At 37.6% G+C, this 14,071-nt stretch overlaps 2 protein-coding genes across 4 annotated transcripts in view; one reads left to right on the plus strand and one right to left on the minus strand.

The window, feature by feature from the left end:
• The window catches only part of LRRTM3 (leucine rich repeat transmembrane neuronal 3), an 88,627-nt gene extending 79,707 nt beyond the window's left edge, over positions 1-8,920 (plus strand). Inside the window, exon 2 of the mRNA XM_075717293.1 lies at positions 8,711-8,920. Coding sequence (XP_075573408.1) covers positions 8,711-8,920 — 210 coding nt within the window. The remainder of the gene's footprint in view (positions 1-8,710) is intronic.
• The window catches only part of CTNNA3 (catenin alpha 3), a 544,923-nt gene that overhangs the window by 378,534 nt on the left and 152,318 nt on the right, over positions 1-14,071 (minus strand). The window lies entirely within an intron of this gene.

The raw sequence follows: 14,071 nt of genomic DNA on the forward strand, positions 1-14,071 counted from the left end.
GGCTTTTCAAAAACTGGTAAAGGCCATTGTCAAAAGTAGTATATTCAACTTGTTGAAATTTTTTTGCCCATTCCTTCTACTTTAAAATTAAGATACCAAATCTACCCTGACATAACTAAAAAAAAAAATTTGCAAGGATTTCTCATGGAACCCAACAGTGGTTGAATGCTCTCTATACCCTCTCCCATCCCTCAGAAAAAATCAGCTTACTGTTTACATGTCCAACATTCAAACACAAAGGTTCAAAAGTACCGGCCTTTGTTTTTAAAGGTGATTTTTACTTTTTAACACCACCCTCCTCTCCCAGGGAATATGTGGTATCATAAATTACTTAAAATTCATGTTAAACATTGAACAGATAAGGATATTATTACTGATGGACTATAATTCTAATCATGCACTTATTAAAGCTTTTCCTTTTTTGGTATCAATATAAACAGAAAGCATTCAGCCACTAGAACAAGTAAAGTCTAGAAGCAGCAGCTCCTTCAATAGGAGCTTTGAAATCATATGTTTCTTATATTGCCATGGAGACAACTGGTCCTCACGTTCAGTGTGACTGAACTGATGGTTTAAAAAGCTTAAAATACAGATGTGATGAGGACCTCTCGTCTGTCCTTTGCTTCCTCACTCTTGCCTTTCTCTGATAAGAATGCACAGTTACAACACGTTTAGTCTAACATGGCAGTGAAGATTGGGCACAAAACAGATGCATATTAATATATGTTTGATTTCACTTGCATTTATTTCTCACAGTGTGGGACCCCAATTTAGGTAACAAGAGATGAACACCTTGGAATAGAAAAATTACCAAACCCAAGCAGAGCACATGAAACATATCACTACTGTACTCTATTGCCCAGATTTACTGCAGAGAAGGACAATCATAGCAGAAGAAAAGCAAGCGTTCTTGAGCAACAGAAATTTTCATGTTGAAATCATGTAAAACATCTGGACAGATGTGCCCTTTGAATAGAAAATACAATTCTCCCTCACCAAGAGGGCATTAACTTAACATTTGTGTGAAGAGAAACTTTGCTATTCGACGAAAGCTATTGTTACTGCTTACGCTTTCGGTAGGTTTTTAACTACAGCCTCAACTGAGTAGAAATGAATTTTGAGATAAGCAGAAAAAGCTTGAAAACATCCTTCCCTTTGCATTCCTTCACTTGCACAACTCCTGCCTGCCATTCACAAGTAAAGCTGGGTGAGTTAATACCAATGCCTTGTGACATTTCATGCTGAAGTTCTCACCAGCTGATCTAACAACATATTGCCCTTTCCCAGGCCTTTAGAATTTGGACTTTGAAAGGTTGAAATATGCAGGCACAAGTTTTAAAGAACAACCACCTAAGAATTTAGAAGTTTAAAGGAAAGCTAAGATCTTTAAAAGTGACCAGCAATTTTTGCAGCCATCCATTTTCAGCACTTCAAAGGGACCACAGTTTAATCTGAGGTACTCATTGCCTTACAGGAAGGCCTCCCCACAGTATATGCAAATACCACCAAAAGTAACTTCTTGGTAACCTTACCCCCTTGGCTGAGTTAATTTCGGTAGAGGAGCTAGGAGGATCTGAACTTTAAATCCATGACTGTCACAAATTGGTGCTAACAGGTTTATCTATTCCTTTAACAGAAGCTTGAGTTTAATTACCTCCCTTGTTCCACAGCACAGCGCTTTTTAAGTACATACATGCTTGAAGAAGCAGACAATGAAAGAAATAGGGTGAGATGATAATCAGATAGGTACTTTCTTTTCATAACTATACCTACCAGACACCTCTAGGGCTTTCACAGAAAGCCATCAGCGATGCTACTTAAGAGAGAAAATAAGGGACATGTAACATGCAAGACCTGCCTAAATCACAGAGATGATTTAAATGCAGGGGTGCAGGGGCAGGAGATATAGGTGAAGGTACAGAACAATCTTGCTACAGTCCTGTCCTAAGACTCTATAAGGAACAGGGACTCAGCTTCAAGGAGAAGCCAGTTAGGAAGTTTGAATGAGTCTTCAGATAATTCTTGTGCAACTTTATCAATAAACCAGAACGCTGCAAAGTACTTCAAATATTCCAAGACCTACCTAGGTTATTGGAAGAAAACAGGAACCACTAAGGAGCAGAGTATCTGCAAGGCTACCTGTGCCTGGGGTGTATATTCAACTGTTTTTCTCCATTCAGACCAAGAAGTGGTTTCTAACACAAGTCCAAAACTTGAACTGCTATAGACCAGCAGCACTGGAACAAAACTTTTTGGATTACACTCTTACACAGCATTTTCTCTGCATCTTATAGCAACAGAAGAAAAAGAAACAACCAAGTTAATATAGCCCTCTTAGGGAAACAACAGTGTTAGAGAGCAGTGGAAAAGGATCTGGGGAAAATCAGTTCCTCTTGAGAGAAAACCAGGACACAGAAAACAGGGTAAAATGTCCTGAAAGGTCTATGGTAAAATCTGGGATAGGCTTTACAATACCCTGCAATGTTGCATATGAAAATAAAAGGGCACCTATGGAGGGCTGCATGGAAGAGATGCAGACAGGAAAAACTGAGAAACTGTGCCTATAGCCTCCATTATGCAATGTAGTTCTGGCTACAGGAGACAGCGCTCAGAGAGGGCAGGGTAAGATGCATTTCAGTGGCATGAGCTTGGGGCAGGGCAGAGGACAGAACCAGTGGGTGGGCAGAGGGATGGAGTCACTGAAGACTGAACGGCAGATGCCGAAGTCACCAGGCGTTGTGTGAGCAAAGACTTAGAGAAATGGAAGGAAAAAGCAGGGGACAAGATAGGAAACATGCAGGTGAGAAATATGGGAAAATAGGACAGAGGGTGGCAAAGGAAAACAGGGAAATATGTCCAACCATGCTAAAGAGAACAGCATAAGGAAGTTTGGAGTAGACAAGTTGGGAAGTTGAGAAAGGGCTGAGAAAACAGAGGTAGCAAAACCAAAGCACAATTTGACAAGTGATTTGCAAGCTTGTGGGAAACAGAGGCATTTAGAGAAGAATCAAAGATATCCCCAAAATACTGGCTAGTAAATATGAATAAAATGGGTTCAGTGATGCTTTGCTGAGAACAGCATTCAGTAGTGAGGCTCACAGGTATAGGAAGCAGGAGAGAAACTAGAAATTCAGGGGGGTCCCAAATGAAAACAGAAACTGCCTTCACTTGTAATTAAAAGTCTAAAACCAGGTTGTTAAGATTCATGAAAGAGCCAATTTAAATCAGATTTCTTAAATGAACCAATTGTAATTTATTCTGATGTATTCTCTATCTCATAAACCCAAGGTATTTTATTCCTTCCAACCCTTTTTCTGTTTTACATGCATAAGGATTACAAAATAGTACTACTGAAAATTTAACCTCCAATAAATTTAAATAATATGGCAAATACGTCACAAACCTGATGGTAAAGTATCAGGTTTGTTTCAAGGTTCATTTGAAATAATGGAATTCTTCACAGCGGTCATGAATAAAGCATTTAGTTTTGATTCATTCCAATAAAACCTTTATGGTTCCCTTGTATATATTACAAGGGCTTGTTCCTTTTGTTTTTTACTGAAGCCAATAGTAAAATTCCACTGACTTCTATATGAAATAGATTTAAGTCTCATATGTTGACCATATGCTGATATATTATATACCCATGCCTATGTTGTAATGACATTCCTATATTCTGTACATTTTCAGAATGATATATCACAACTCCATCACTTCTATTGCTTCCATCCTTCAGCTCATTTTATTCTCCTATTTCAATGTACAACCTGGTTTACTTATTGTCATCCCTCCTGTTCATGATCTTCTGTTTTTCAGCTCCTTATCTCTGCCATCTCCATGGATAATATTCCTTTGCCCTATCGTATTTTCCCACACCTACATTCTTAAGCCACTCCAGATCTGTGGCCATGCCCTTATGCCTTTAGTTTCCAAGCTTTCATTTCCAGGATTCTGTGGCTGGGTCTTGAAATCCCCACAGGAGGTTTGAACACCCCACGTCCATTAAATCTAACAAACTATCAAAATCCTTGGGCTGAAAATATTGCCTCTAATTCTAAATACAAGAAATTCAGAAAAAAATGCAATTCTGTTTCTTATGAAAGCCAAGCCAAGGTCAAGCAATCAGATAAGAACACAGCCACAACACCAGAAACTTAATAAATGCTGTATGCCTTTGCTAGAACCTTTCCCGTCTTTGCTGACTGCCAAGATATTCATCTGTAGCTAGAAGCATTCCCCTCCCCAATGAGTTCACATCTGTTTAGTAGTGAATATACTTCCGCAGTCTGGATAAAAGAACCTATTTCCTGCAGATCTCTATAATTGCTGGAGAGAAGCCAGAACCAAATTCTCAGTCTCATTAAAAAAAACAAAACCAAACAAACCACCAAACAAACAAAACAAAAAAACCAAAAAAAAAAACCCAAAACCACACCACACCAAAACCCAAAACCCAACAACTTTCTTTTTAATCTGTGGTAACTTTTCAACTGCCAGTGAGGATCAAAACAGAAATGTGAACATCAATATCCCAAACACTGGATTAAATTCTTCTATTCAGGACTGAACAGAATTATTTTTTAAAAGATTCTGGTTTGCTATACAGTTTTGTAAATGTAACCTTTTAGCTACATTTTCTATGTAAAACAGGTCTGGAGTTTTAGACTGACTTACTGAAAAGATACAGGGTTGCTGGAACTTACACACACACACACACTGTACAGAAATTTAATACTATGCAATGAAATTCAGCTTGCAGGACAGATGCTTCCTTGAACAGTAATTGCCGTTTTAAGGCTTCTGAACTGTAAATCTGAGATAAGCCGAGGCTTTCTGGGTGCTCATCTGAATCTGAACTGCAAACAATATGAAGTTCACACATCACTAGTAATTAAACAATGCAGTGTTCTTTACTCCAGAATTGCTGTCAAAGAGATGAGAGCTATCATTACAAATGCTGTGGTATTACTTGCTTGAATTTAAAAAAAGTTCCAAGAACAGGAGTTTTATAGAGAGAGAACTTTTACTGAGACACATACCACTATCAGAAGGAAAACAGGAAGGAAAAATGCAAAGGAGGAAAAACAAACAGGGATGTTCCTTGTTTAATTACCATGCCACGAGGGTCGACATCTCTGTTCCAGGACTATAACCTGAGAAGCCCAAAGTGATCCAGCACACCTAGACAGCAATAAAGCTTCACCTGATGGTTACAAATGAGCTGCGGTATGAACTGGAGGGACCAAGAAGTCTCCTGCCCCAAATACTTACACTAAAAAGAAACACGGCAGGTGGTCAGATCCTGACCATTCTAGGAAATAGAGACAGAAAGAGACACACTTAAGGGGGGAAAAAGATGCAACAAGAGAAAAGGAGTAGGACAGAAGAAACAATCTGGGAGATTTTATAACAGGTCTGAATATCACTAATTTTCTAAAAGGTAAAGATTTTGCATTCTACAGGAATGACCTGGTTACAAGAGAACCAGTGCAGATTTTTCTGAAGAGTGCCATCATTCCTGGTTCCTACTTGCCCAGAATAAGGTAGAATTGCCAACACAATTTCATACACCGCTTCAGAAAAGAGCAATGGAGAACCACACAAGTTAATTTTTTTTTTCAGAACGGAAACTTTACCAGACTAAAGAAAATGTCATTAATCCAAAAGTTGTTCTCTTTCTCTAATCTCAGCTAGGCCTTAGATCTCCTCCTGCGTGGCTTCCAACTCAGGCCTGCATCCGAATGCATGAAAGAATGCATGTATGCAATTGTCTACATTTCACGGCAACTGCACATGCAGTTTGCTTAGCCCACCTTACATTGCTGACCAACCTCCTGTAGAGCTCCTTTTATTGCAAGGCCGTCATGTCAGCATCAGAAAGAAATCAGAACAAGTCCATAACCACAATCAGCTTGTTTCTGACTATAGGTATGAAGCAGTTAAAGTGTTCCTTTCCTCCCTTCTTTCTTTCTTTCTACTCTGATGTTGCTGAAAACAGAATATGATCAAATGTCAGTAATTTAGATACATGAAAAATACATGAAAAAAGGCTACTGAGAATATGACCAGGTATTAAGATCATAACACACACAACTTTTTCCAGTCCAATATACATACAACAACCCTTTTTCAAAAATGTATGCAAGCCCCAGCTCTTATTCCGAACAGAGACAGGTTTTAATTTTTACAAAGCACGTCAACCCGTATCTTCTATTTTGATAGATGTGGCACTAAATATCTCTTCATTGACTATTCCAACCAAAATGTGGGCAACAGCACATTTGAAGCCAGATTGTACAACATTTTGGCTGGTTTCCACGGAAGTGTGGATAGGCATTAGTGAGTCGAGGCCATTCACCAACTTTTGCTCTTGTGAAAAAAGGGCAACATAAATATGACTAAATTAGCTGAGTGGGCAGAGAAAAAGCAAGTACCAGCATGTCTACATGATTCCCCGTACAGCCAGAGCCTTTATGCCACTTTTCCTTTTTGTACACTCTGGACCATCTCATGCCTTCTAGCCTCACTGTTCACTAAGGTGGTTCATTCAGCAAGAAATTCTGTATATCTCTCAGGCACGTATGTCTGGTCAGCAGAACGTGAATGGAGATCAAGTGGCTTTGCTTACATCCCATCTCCAGAATTTATGGCAGTCTTTAGGTTAGGTACAAAGAGGACCAGAGATGTTTTCATCCTACAGTACCACGGGAACTGGAGGCACAATCAACCTGGGAGGGAGGGGATCAGTCCTGTTTACAGTAGGGCTTAAGAATTTTGTTGGTTGTATTGAAATGGCTACTTGAGGAGATCAGTTAGGGGCCAGGGTTCTGGATGTGATCACAGTAAGGATGAGGACATAGCCTAGCACTGTAGCCTTTCCTCTACCATGAGAGCAAAGCTGCAGGAGACAGTACACATTCATTGCATTACAGCCGCCAAAAGTAACCCATGGCCACAGTGACACCATCCAATACTGTGCCACATTCATGAAATCAGGTTAGGAAATACATTTTGAGCTGTAAAAGATGTTCAATACTTTAAGAAAAGATAATGTTAGTGTTTACGAAGGGGGAAAAATGTGGAGCACTTCTTATTGCATGTATTTAAAATGCCAGAGTTCTTCCTCAGGTAAAATCTTTTCATTATTTTAAGAAAGCCTGAGGTGTTCATCCAGTATTTCGGGGCGGGAGAGCAGAACAAAACACCGAAGGTGGCTACATGAAATGCAGAGAGAGCTCATGAATTTTTTTGAGTGGAGAGATACAGATCACTAGACACCCATGATACAGTATGGTGTCTTTAACCTTAAATCTTTCAAATATAAGAGTTAGGACAGAAAAAGATACCTTCCACTGGTTTTCTGATTCTATCCTATGAAGACACAGCTTTGTCACGGGTTTAACTGATATTCTTCCAATTCAGTGTGATCACATGATATGCTACATACATCCATCTTCTGCGCTGAATGTTATTTAGCACTTCATGAGCTATCGATCTCTCTTATGTAGGTAGAACAGTCATCCATTTTCTGCTATTTTTCAGTCTATCTCTATGTCTTCACAGCATGTGAGCAGTGTTTATAATGGGACTTCCAACATGCTGTCGTGAGCATGTAGAGGTAAAGGTGGGACATCCAAATGCATCAACCAGTTGTGCCAATAAGCAACAGTTTTGTTTTGTATTATTTCCTATTTCAAATTAGAATGCTTTCAAATATTACCTGTTTTCATATTTAATTTTATTACATCTCAGTCTTCAAAATAACAGCAAGAGAACAATAAAAGTCACAAATAAAAGTTGTTCTCTTTAGTCTTACAATGGACTGGAAATCTGATTTTTAAATACTTTAACGCATGACTCACACAGCCATAACAATATAGTCACCTTTTTCATCCTTCGATTCTCTTAATATATACAAAAATAAATCTAATAGTACAAATACATACAATTCAAAATCTGTATTAATTTCACCTCTGATTCTACGGTGTATTGTAAATAATTCTATGCTGAAGTGTCTTCAAAATCCCCAAGAAAATAGTAAAAAAATTTTAAGAACTTTTCAGCCTAAAGCATTTGAATTAAACCTGCAATAGTGAAGCTTCCAGAGCTACCACAGCGTAACAGTGGAAGAAGCTATCACCTACCATGGTCCAATATTTACTGAAAGCTGCTAGATTCAAATTGATGCTTATGCTATAAATAATAGGAAATGTATCATCTGTGACTATTTCCCCTCAGACCAAAGGTATCACACCCACTAATATATTCAAGCAAGATCCACTAACCACTCTTAAACTTGAAAAGCCTTTTAAATTGAATTTGAAATATTCCACATATCCCCAGTTGAGTCACTCCTCTCTCCTCCTTGATAGATTGATTTTAACAGAGGCTAATTTCATTCCAAAGATGATTGGAGTTCAATCACATCTTAATCCTTACAAACACATTCAAGCACACACCTAGCCCTGGGCCACAAGATCAAAGTTGGTAGTGGTTAGGCTTAAAACACCCTAGTAAAGACTAGGGTTTGGGTGGAATGGAGGGGGTAGAGGATAGAGAGAAGGAAGAGATTTTTTTATATGCAGCACTATATTTAGCATTAGTCAATGGTTTTAGACAGTCCGTTTCTTCAGCATCAAATTCAGGCAAGTACAATTTGATTATGCCTTTTGGTAACTGGCTGTTTTTCATGTTTTTCCCCCCCCTCTAGATACCACTGTCTATGAATGTGTCAACATTTCTTGCCTATGATCAGCCCACGATAAGTTACTGTGGAGTACATCATGAACTGCTTGCTCACAAGCCGTACGACTCGAATAACCAGGAAGAAACAGTGGAAACGCACCTAGAAACTGATCTGGATCTGAGCACAATAACAACAGCAGCACGAATCAAGGAACACAGTCAGCAGCTGGCTTAACTGGGGTTTTTTGTGTTGTCATTTTTTTTCTGTAGCAGAGGCTGCAACCAAATTCTGTGTAACATTATGGACAGAAGCAAGAAGACATAGTATTATGGATTCTAGGATCCCTGTTCAAATTAAAAACAAATCACAAAGATTAATTGTTTCAAGTCTACAATTTGTAATTAGTTAAGTTGTGCAGTATTTTTTTGACTTCAGAGTATGACCCTTAAAGTGAATCTTTTTCAAAACTCATCCTACCTACCTGTATAAACTGTACAGATGTAATGTATTTTTCATATTGTAAAGTTTCAATTACCAAGAACAGCTGGTATGTACAGTACCATAATTTAATTACATCTTACTTTACAAGTTTCAGTTTCTAAAGTTTCAAATTAACAAAAGTTATTTCTTGTGTTATTAAGTTACTCTGTTTTGTAGGGATCATTTTGTTACTGCTTTTGTGCCCAGAAAACTTTAATCGAAAATTCTGTCCTTTGCAGAATATGCACCGTTTTTACCGTGTTTAATGCGTAGAATTTTATCTACTGGTTCCAGAAGAAATGCATTAACCAAAAGGAGGGTCTAACTATTCAGCCTTCTATGAAATTCTTGAAATACATAGCCAATTTTCTTAAAAATAAAAAAAAAAATTAACAATTCTCCTCAAACTTACCTGTTGCCTTGAAATACAGCCTGGTTTCTAATTCAGAAAAATGTAATGATAAACAGATATATTTTAACAAAGTTTATGTATGCAACTGTTAGCCGACACTGATGATGTTTTGTAAAGTCTCACTGTTCTTGCAAGACAATATGGAAATGAGACTTCAACAGGCAGCTGTCTTTACAAAATCTGCTGTTAAAGTATAGCCTGCCAAATCAGGCATTTGTATTTCTACTTAAAAACAAATGGGCCCAAAACCTACTTCTGTCAAAGATAGCTCCTGACAGAAGTGGCAACAGCAACAAACCCTTAAGAGTTATACTACTCCTAGAATGTCAAATGTTACTCAAAAGTAAGAAACCTCTACTTTGCTGAAAAATATAGTAATTCAGACCAAATAGTAAAGGTTAATAGTCTTCTAACATTATGAAACATCAAGCTAAGAAAAAAAAAAAAAAAACCCAAAACCTTTAAATAAAAAACAAAAATGTAGTATTAAGTCTTTAACAATTACTACATTGCTTATTTGTCTACCATTTAATATCTGGATTGAAGCATTCTTATATCCCATTCTTCGGTTTTAAATCTTCAAGACTTCTCAATACTGTATGAGAATAACTTTTATAATACTACCCTCATGTTGTAATCATAAAAGATTACAGAAATTAGAAACACATTATATCATGTCGACTCGGTGAAATATAAAAGGGAACATGAGCCTTCCAAACTATAGGAGAAAAAAGTTTCATATGGTGAAGCAACTTTTTTATAATAAAGAGAAATTATATAACCACAAATCTATTTTTCTGAATGTTTATCCCACCATATTTTCGTGTAGCTTCAAAGCAGAAGACTGAAATTTAAAATTACAGTTCAACTGTTTGTACAAAATATAAAGCAAATATAATGAAAAATAGCTTCAAAATATTGTTAACAAATTAATCTGCATTCACTATCTTTTAAGTGGAAACAAAGTGTCAAAAAAGAATACATTGTACTGATTATTTATTTAGCATCTTAGATTTTGTAACATATTTTGCATAAATTATTTGCTATTCAAAACCTTACTTGTCTTTTTAAGACTCATCTTAAGCATCCACACTTCAGTTTCTTATTTCTTCACTTTATGGGTTCTTGAATTTCTGGTCATCTTCTACAGTGCTGGAATTTTACTATGCACAGTTTGAAAATACATTTTGCTAATTATAAAATGAAAGCAAAAATGCAGGTGTCATTCTGGAGTCGAGTGACTTTTGTACTGCAGGAAGAAGTTAACTGTTCCATTTCAAAGTTGTTTTTCAGAGTCTAATGTTTAGGCATTCTGGTCATAATAGAAGGCCTGAGCTGTTAGGATCAAATACCATCCTCCCAAAAGATTATTTCCGTTATTCTTACTCTGTCCTTCCTATTCTTCACCTTGACCCACTGCCCTCAAATATTTATGGTGTATGAATGCGGTCCTGGCACCGATGCAGTTACTCGAAATGCACAAATGTTCAAAGGCTCCATGTACTTCTAATTTATGCAGAGCTGTACAACATGAATATTTTCAGTGTTAGACACTCTAATGAACTTAGGCTAAGGAACATGATAAAATATTTTCTTACACCAAGAGACACAAAATCTTTTTGACATATCTGGTTAAACAAGCACAACTGGGTATATATTCACGTACACACAAATGCTTCTCCTTTTGTTTCTTTTCCTCAATAATGAAGCATACATTCCTTAATGACATGAAGCTTGTCTTGGACCTCTCTGAAAGACTTGTAGTTTCAGACCAGCATATCAACAGACAAATGGTAGAATAGCAAGGTCACAGAAGTAGCAGGGATTCTGCACCTCACAGGTCTGCTATACTATCACAACCAACTCCCTGGGCATTGGCAGCGCCAGGCTCTCTGTAACCCCAGTGGGCCACCCCAGTGCTCTGAAAGACAGATGCAACATCCCAGGGCCCAAAGCAGCAGTGGAATACATACCCACCCCAAATCTAGAATGTTAAAACATACGTTTCCATACATGTAGGTGTTGGTCTCTTCTCCCATGTGGTTAACGATAGGACAAGAGGAAACGGGCTTAAGCTGCGCCAGGGGAGGTTTAGGTTGGATATTAGGAAAAATTTCTTCACGGAAAGAGTAGTCAAGCATTGGAACAGGCTGTCCAGAGAGGTGGTGGAGTCCCCATCCCTGGAAGTGTTCAAAAAACGGGTAGGCGTGGCACTTTGGGACATGGTTTAGTCTAGTCTACCCTTAAGTGGTTTAGTGTGGACTTGGTAATGTTAGGTTAATGGTTGGACTGGATGATCTTAAAGGTCTTTGCCAACCTAAGCGATTCTATGATTCTATGTAACTGGATACCATTTTTTTAATGGACTACATGAACATGAAATCTGCTATTATCAACAAGCTGGATGTCTTCAAGAAAACTAGATGGCAGGTAGATACGTTCCCTAAAAAAATCTGTATCATGAAAAAAAATCTAGGTTAAGCTAAGCCAAACAAGGACTCATTCCTAAGGTCCTATGTTACTGTGTGTACACTTGTTTTTCAACAGATTATTGCCAGCTGTACACTGACTCAGAATGCACAGAAATAGTAAAAGTGGACAAAACAAAAAAGTGTCACCTAATAAAGCCCCAGTCTTCTAAGCTACAAGGTAGCAAGAAGAAAGTAGGCTGAGCCTATGGGTTCAAATATTTATTTACAGCGGGTCACTTCCATATATCTTTTCTCTTTGCAATAAGATTCGTAAACCAGAAATAGAGGTAGCCAACAGCACCAATCTCAGTCTTACAGTTAAGTGACACCACCATACCCTGGTAGATCATTTTATCAAGAAAAAGCTGGGCAAATTCATTATGCTTGCAAAATACAAACTCATAAAGAGTATAAGCTCTATCAAAGAAAAAAAACAGACAATTTAAAAAATAAATCTAGCTACAAGCAACAATTCACACCACCCATCAGCAGATCATGCTTGTACAGCAATTTACGGGGTTGAAACACCCATTAGGAAATTGAGCACAAGTATCTGAATGGAGGTCCTACCTAAAGAAGGTATACAAGAAGATGAATTATTAACCTGACAAATTACTGCATATGTCTCAAGACAGTATATAAAAAAATAACAAACACCAAAATAACATCTATAGAAGAAAGCAAATGACTGTTTCAATTAAAAAGTGATCAAGGCATTGTACAAACTATTTGCAAGGGATCTGAGAGCTACCACTAACAAAAAAAAAAAACAAAAAAAACACACCCAAACCACACAAACACAGTTTTCAGAGATGCATCGCAAATATCAGACTTCACTTGGCAACATACAACAAACAGAAAATGTACCAGCCTCAGAAGTTGTATACTAGATTGTTTTACTGATAGCCACTCAATTTCTCCCCTTTCCTCTCAAGGCATTTTTTTATCTCTTACTGTTAGTTCCAATCCTGAGATTGGACAAGAGAACAGAAATTGTGCAAAAACCATAACGTGAATGATTAAAAAAACCCCAAAACAAAACCGCAAGGGCAACACCATTGACTAGAGAAATAAAGCCAGGATTGCAGCATTAACGGAACTGTAATATATTCTAGAAATTGCTTTATTAGCAATGTAGGTACTCAAAGATGGTTAATGTAAACAAATTACATGATCATGTATAGCGTCAAATACAAGCAGCTGTATATAGTTCCCAACTGCTCTAGCAGCAATAGTCTGCTGAACAGGTGAGAAAGAACAGTTCAACTCGTGTTCCCTAGCCTGATCCTCCTCTCCTGAGGGAAAGATCTTTTTGCTCCAGACTTTTGCGTGGGTCTCAAGGGCCTGGGCTTCCTGAAGGCAAATCTTGCCAGTAAAGGCATAAATATCTGTAAATGAATATAATAATGGTTTTACTCGGTGAGATCAAAGGTACATCCAGGCTTGGTAACCTGTCTGAAGAGCAGCTGAAAGATGAAACCCAAAGAACTGAAGAATGGGGCAAGCACACAGCAGTATTTCCCCAGAATGCCTCTACAGTCCCCAGCAATCTGTAGGTCAGGGACTTATTGAGCCAAATGTGGTGTCTTAATGGTCCCTCTTTGAATGTGTACTACTTTGAAGCCATATAAATTTGTAACATTCACAAGTCCTGCAGAAAGTAAATTTACTTTGACAAGAAAAGCTGCCTCTCTTCTTTGTTCTAGTAGAAACGAATGATAGTGTAGTAACACTTTTCACTTCCATTTTTTACACAGAAATATGATTCTCACGTAATTAATAATGACAGACTGACAACTTCTAGGTAGCTTGAATAACATCTATCCAGTCATCTAAAGTATAGACATTATCTCAAACCCTGCAGATTTAATTATCAGTTTTCTCTTGGGGGGGTTCTTAAAATCAAGACTCAGCTCACCAGAAAGTAGAATATTTTTTCAGCTTTCTCAAGTCCATCACAATGGTAAACAAAAAATAAGCCAAAGTTTTGCAAAACACTTTTCAACATAGAAAGACACACAT

Source organism: Pelecanus crispus, chromosome 10, assembly GCF_030463565.1.
Source record: "Pelecanus crispus isolate bPelCri1 chromosome 10, bPelCri1.pri, whole genome shotgun sequence".
Taxonomy (NCBI): Eukaryota; Metazoa; Chordata; class Aves; order Pelecaniformes; family Pelecanidae; genus Pelecanus; species Pelecanus crispus.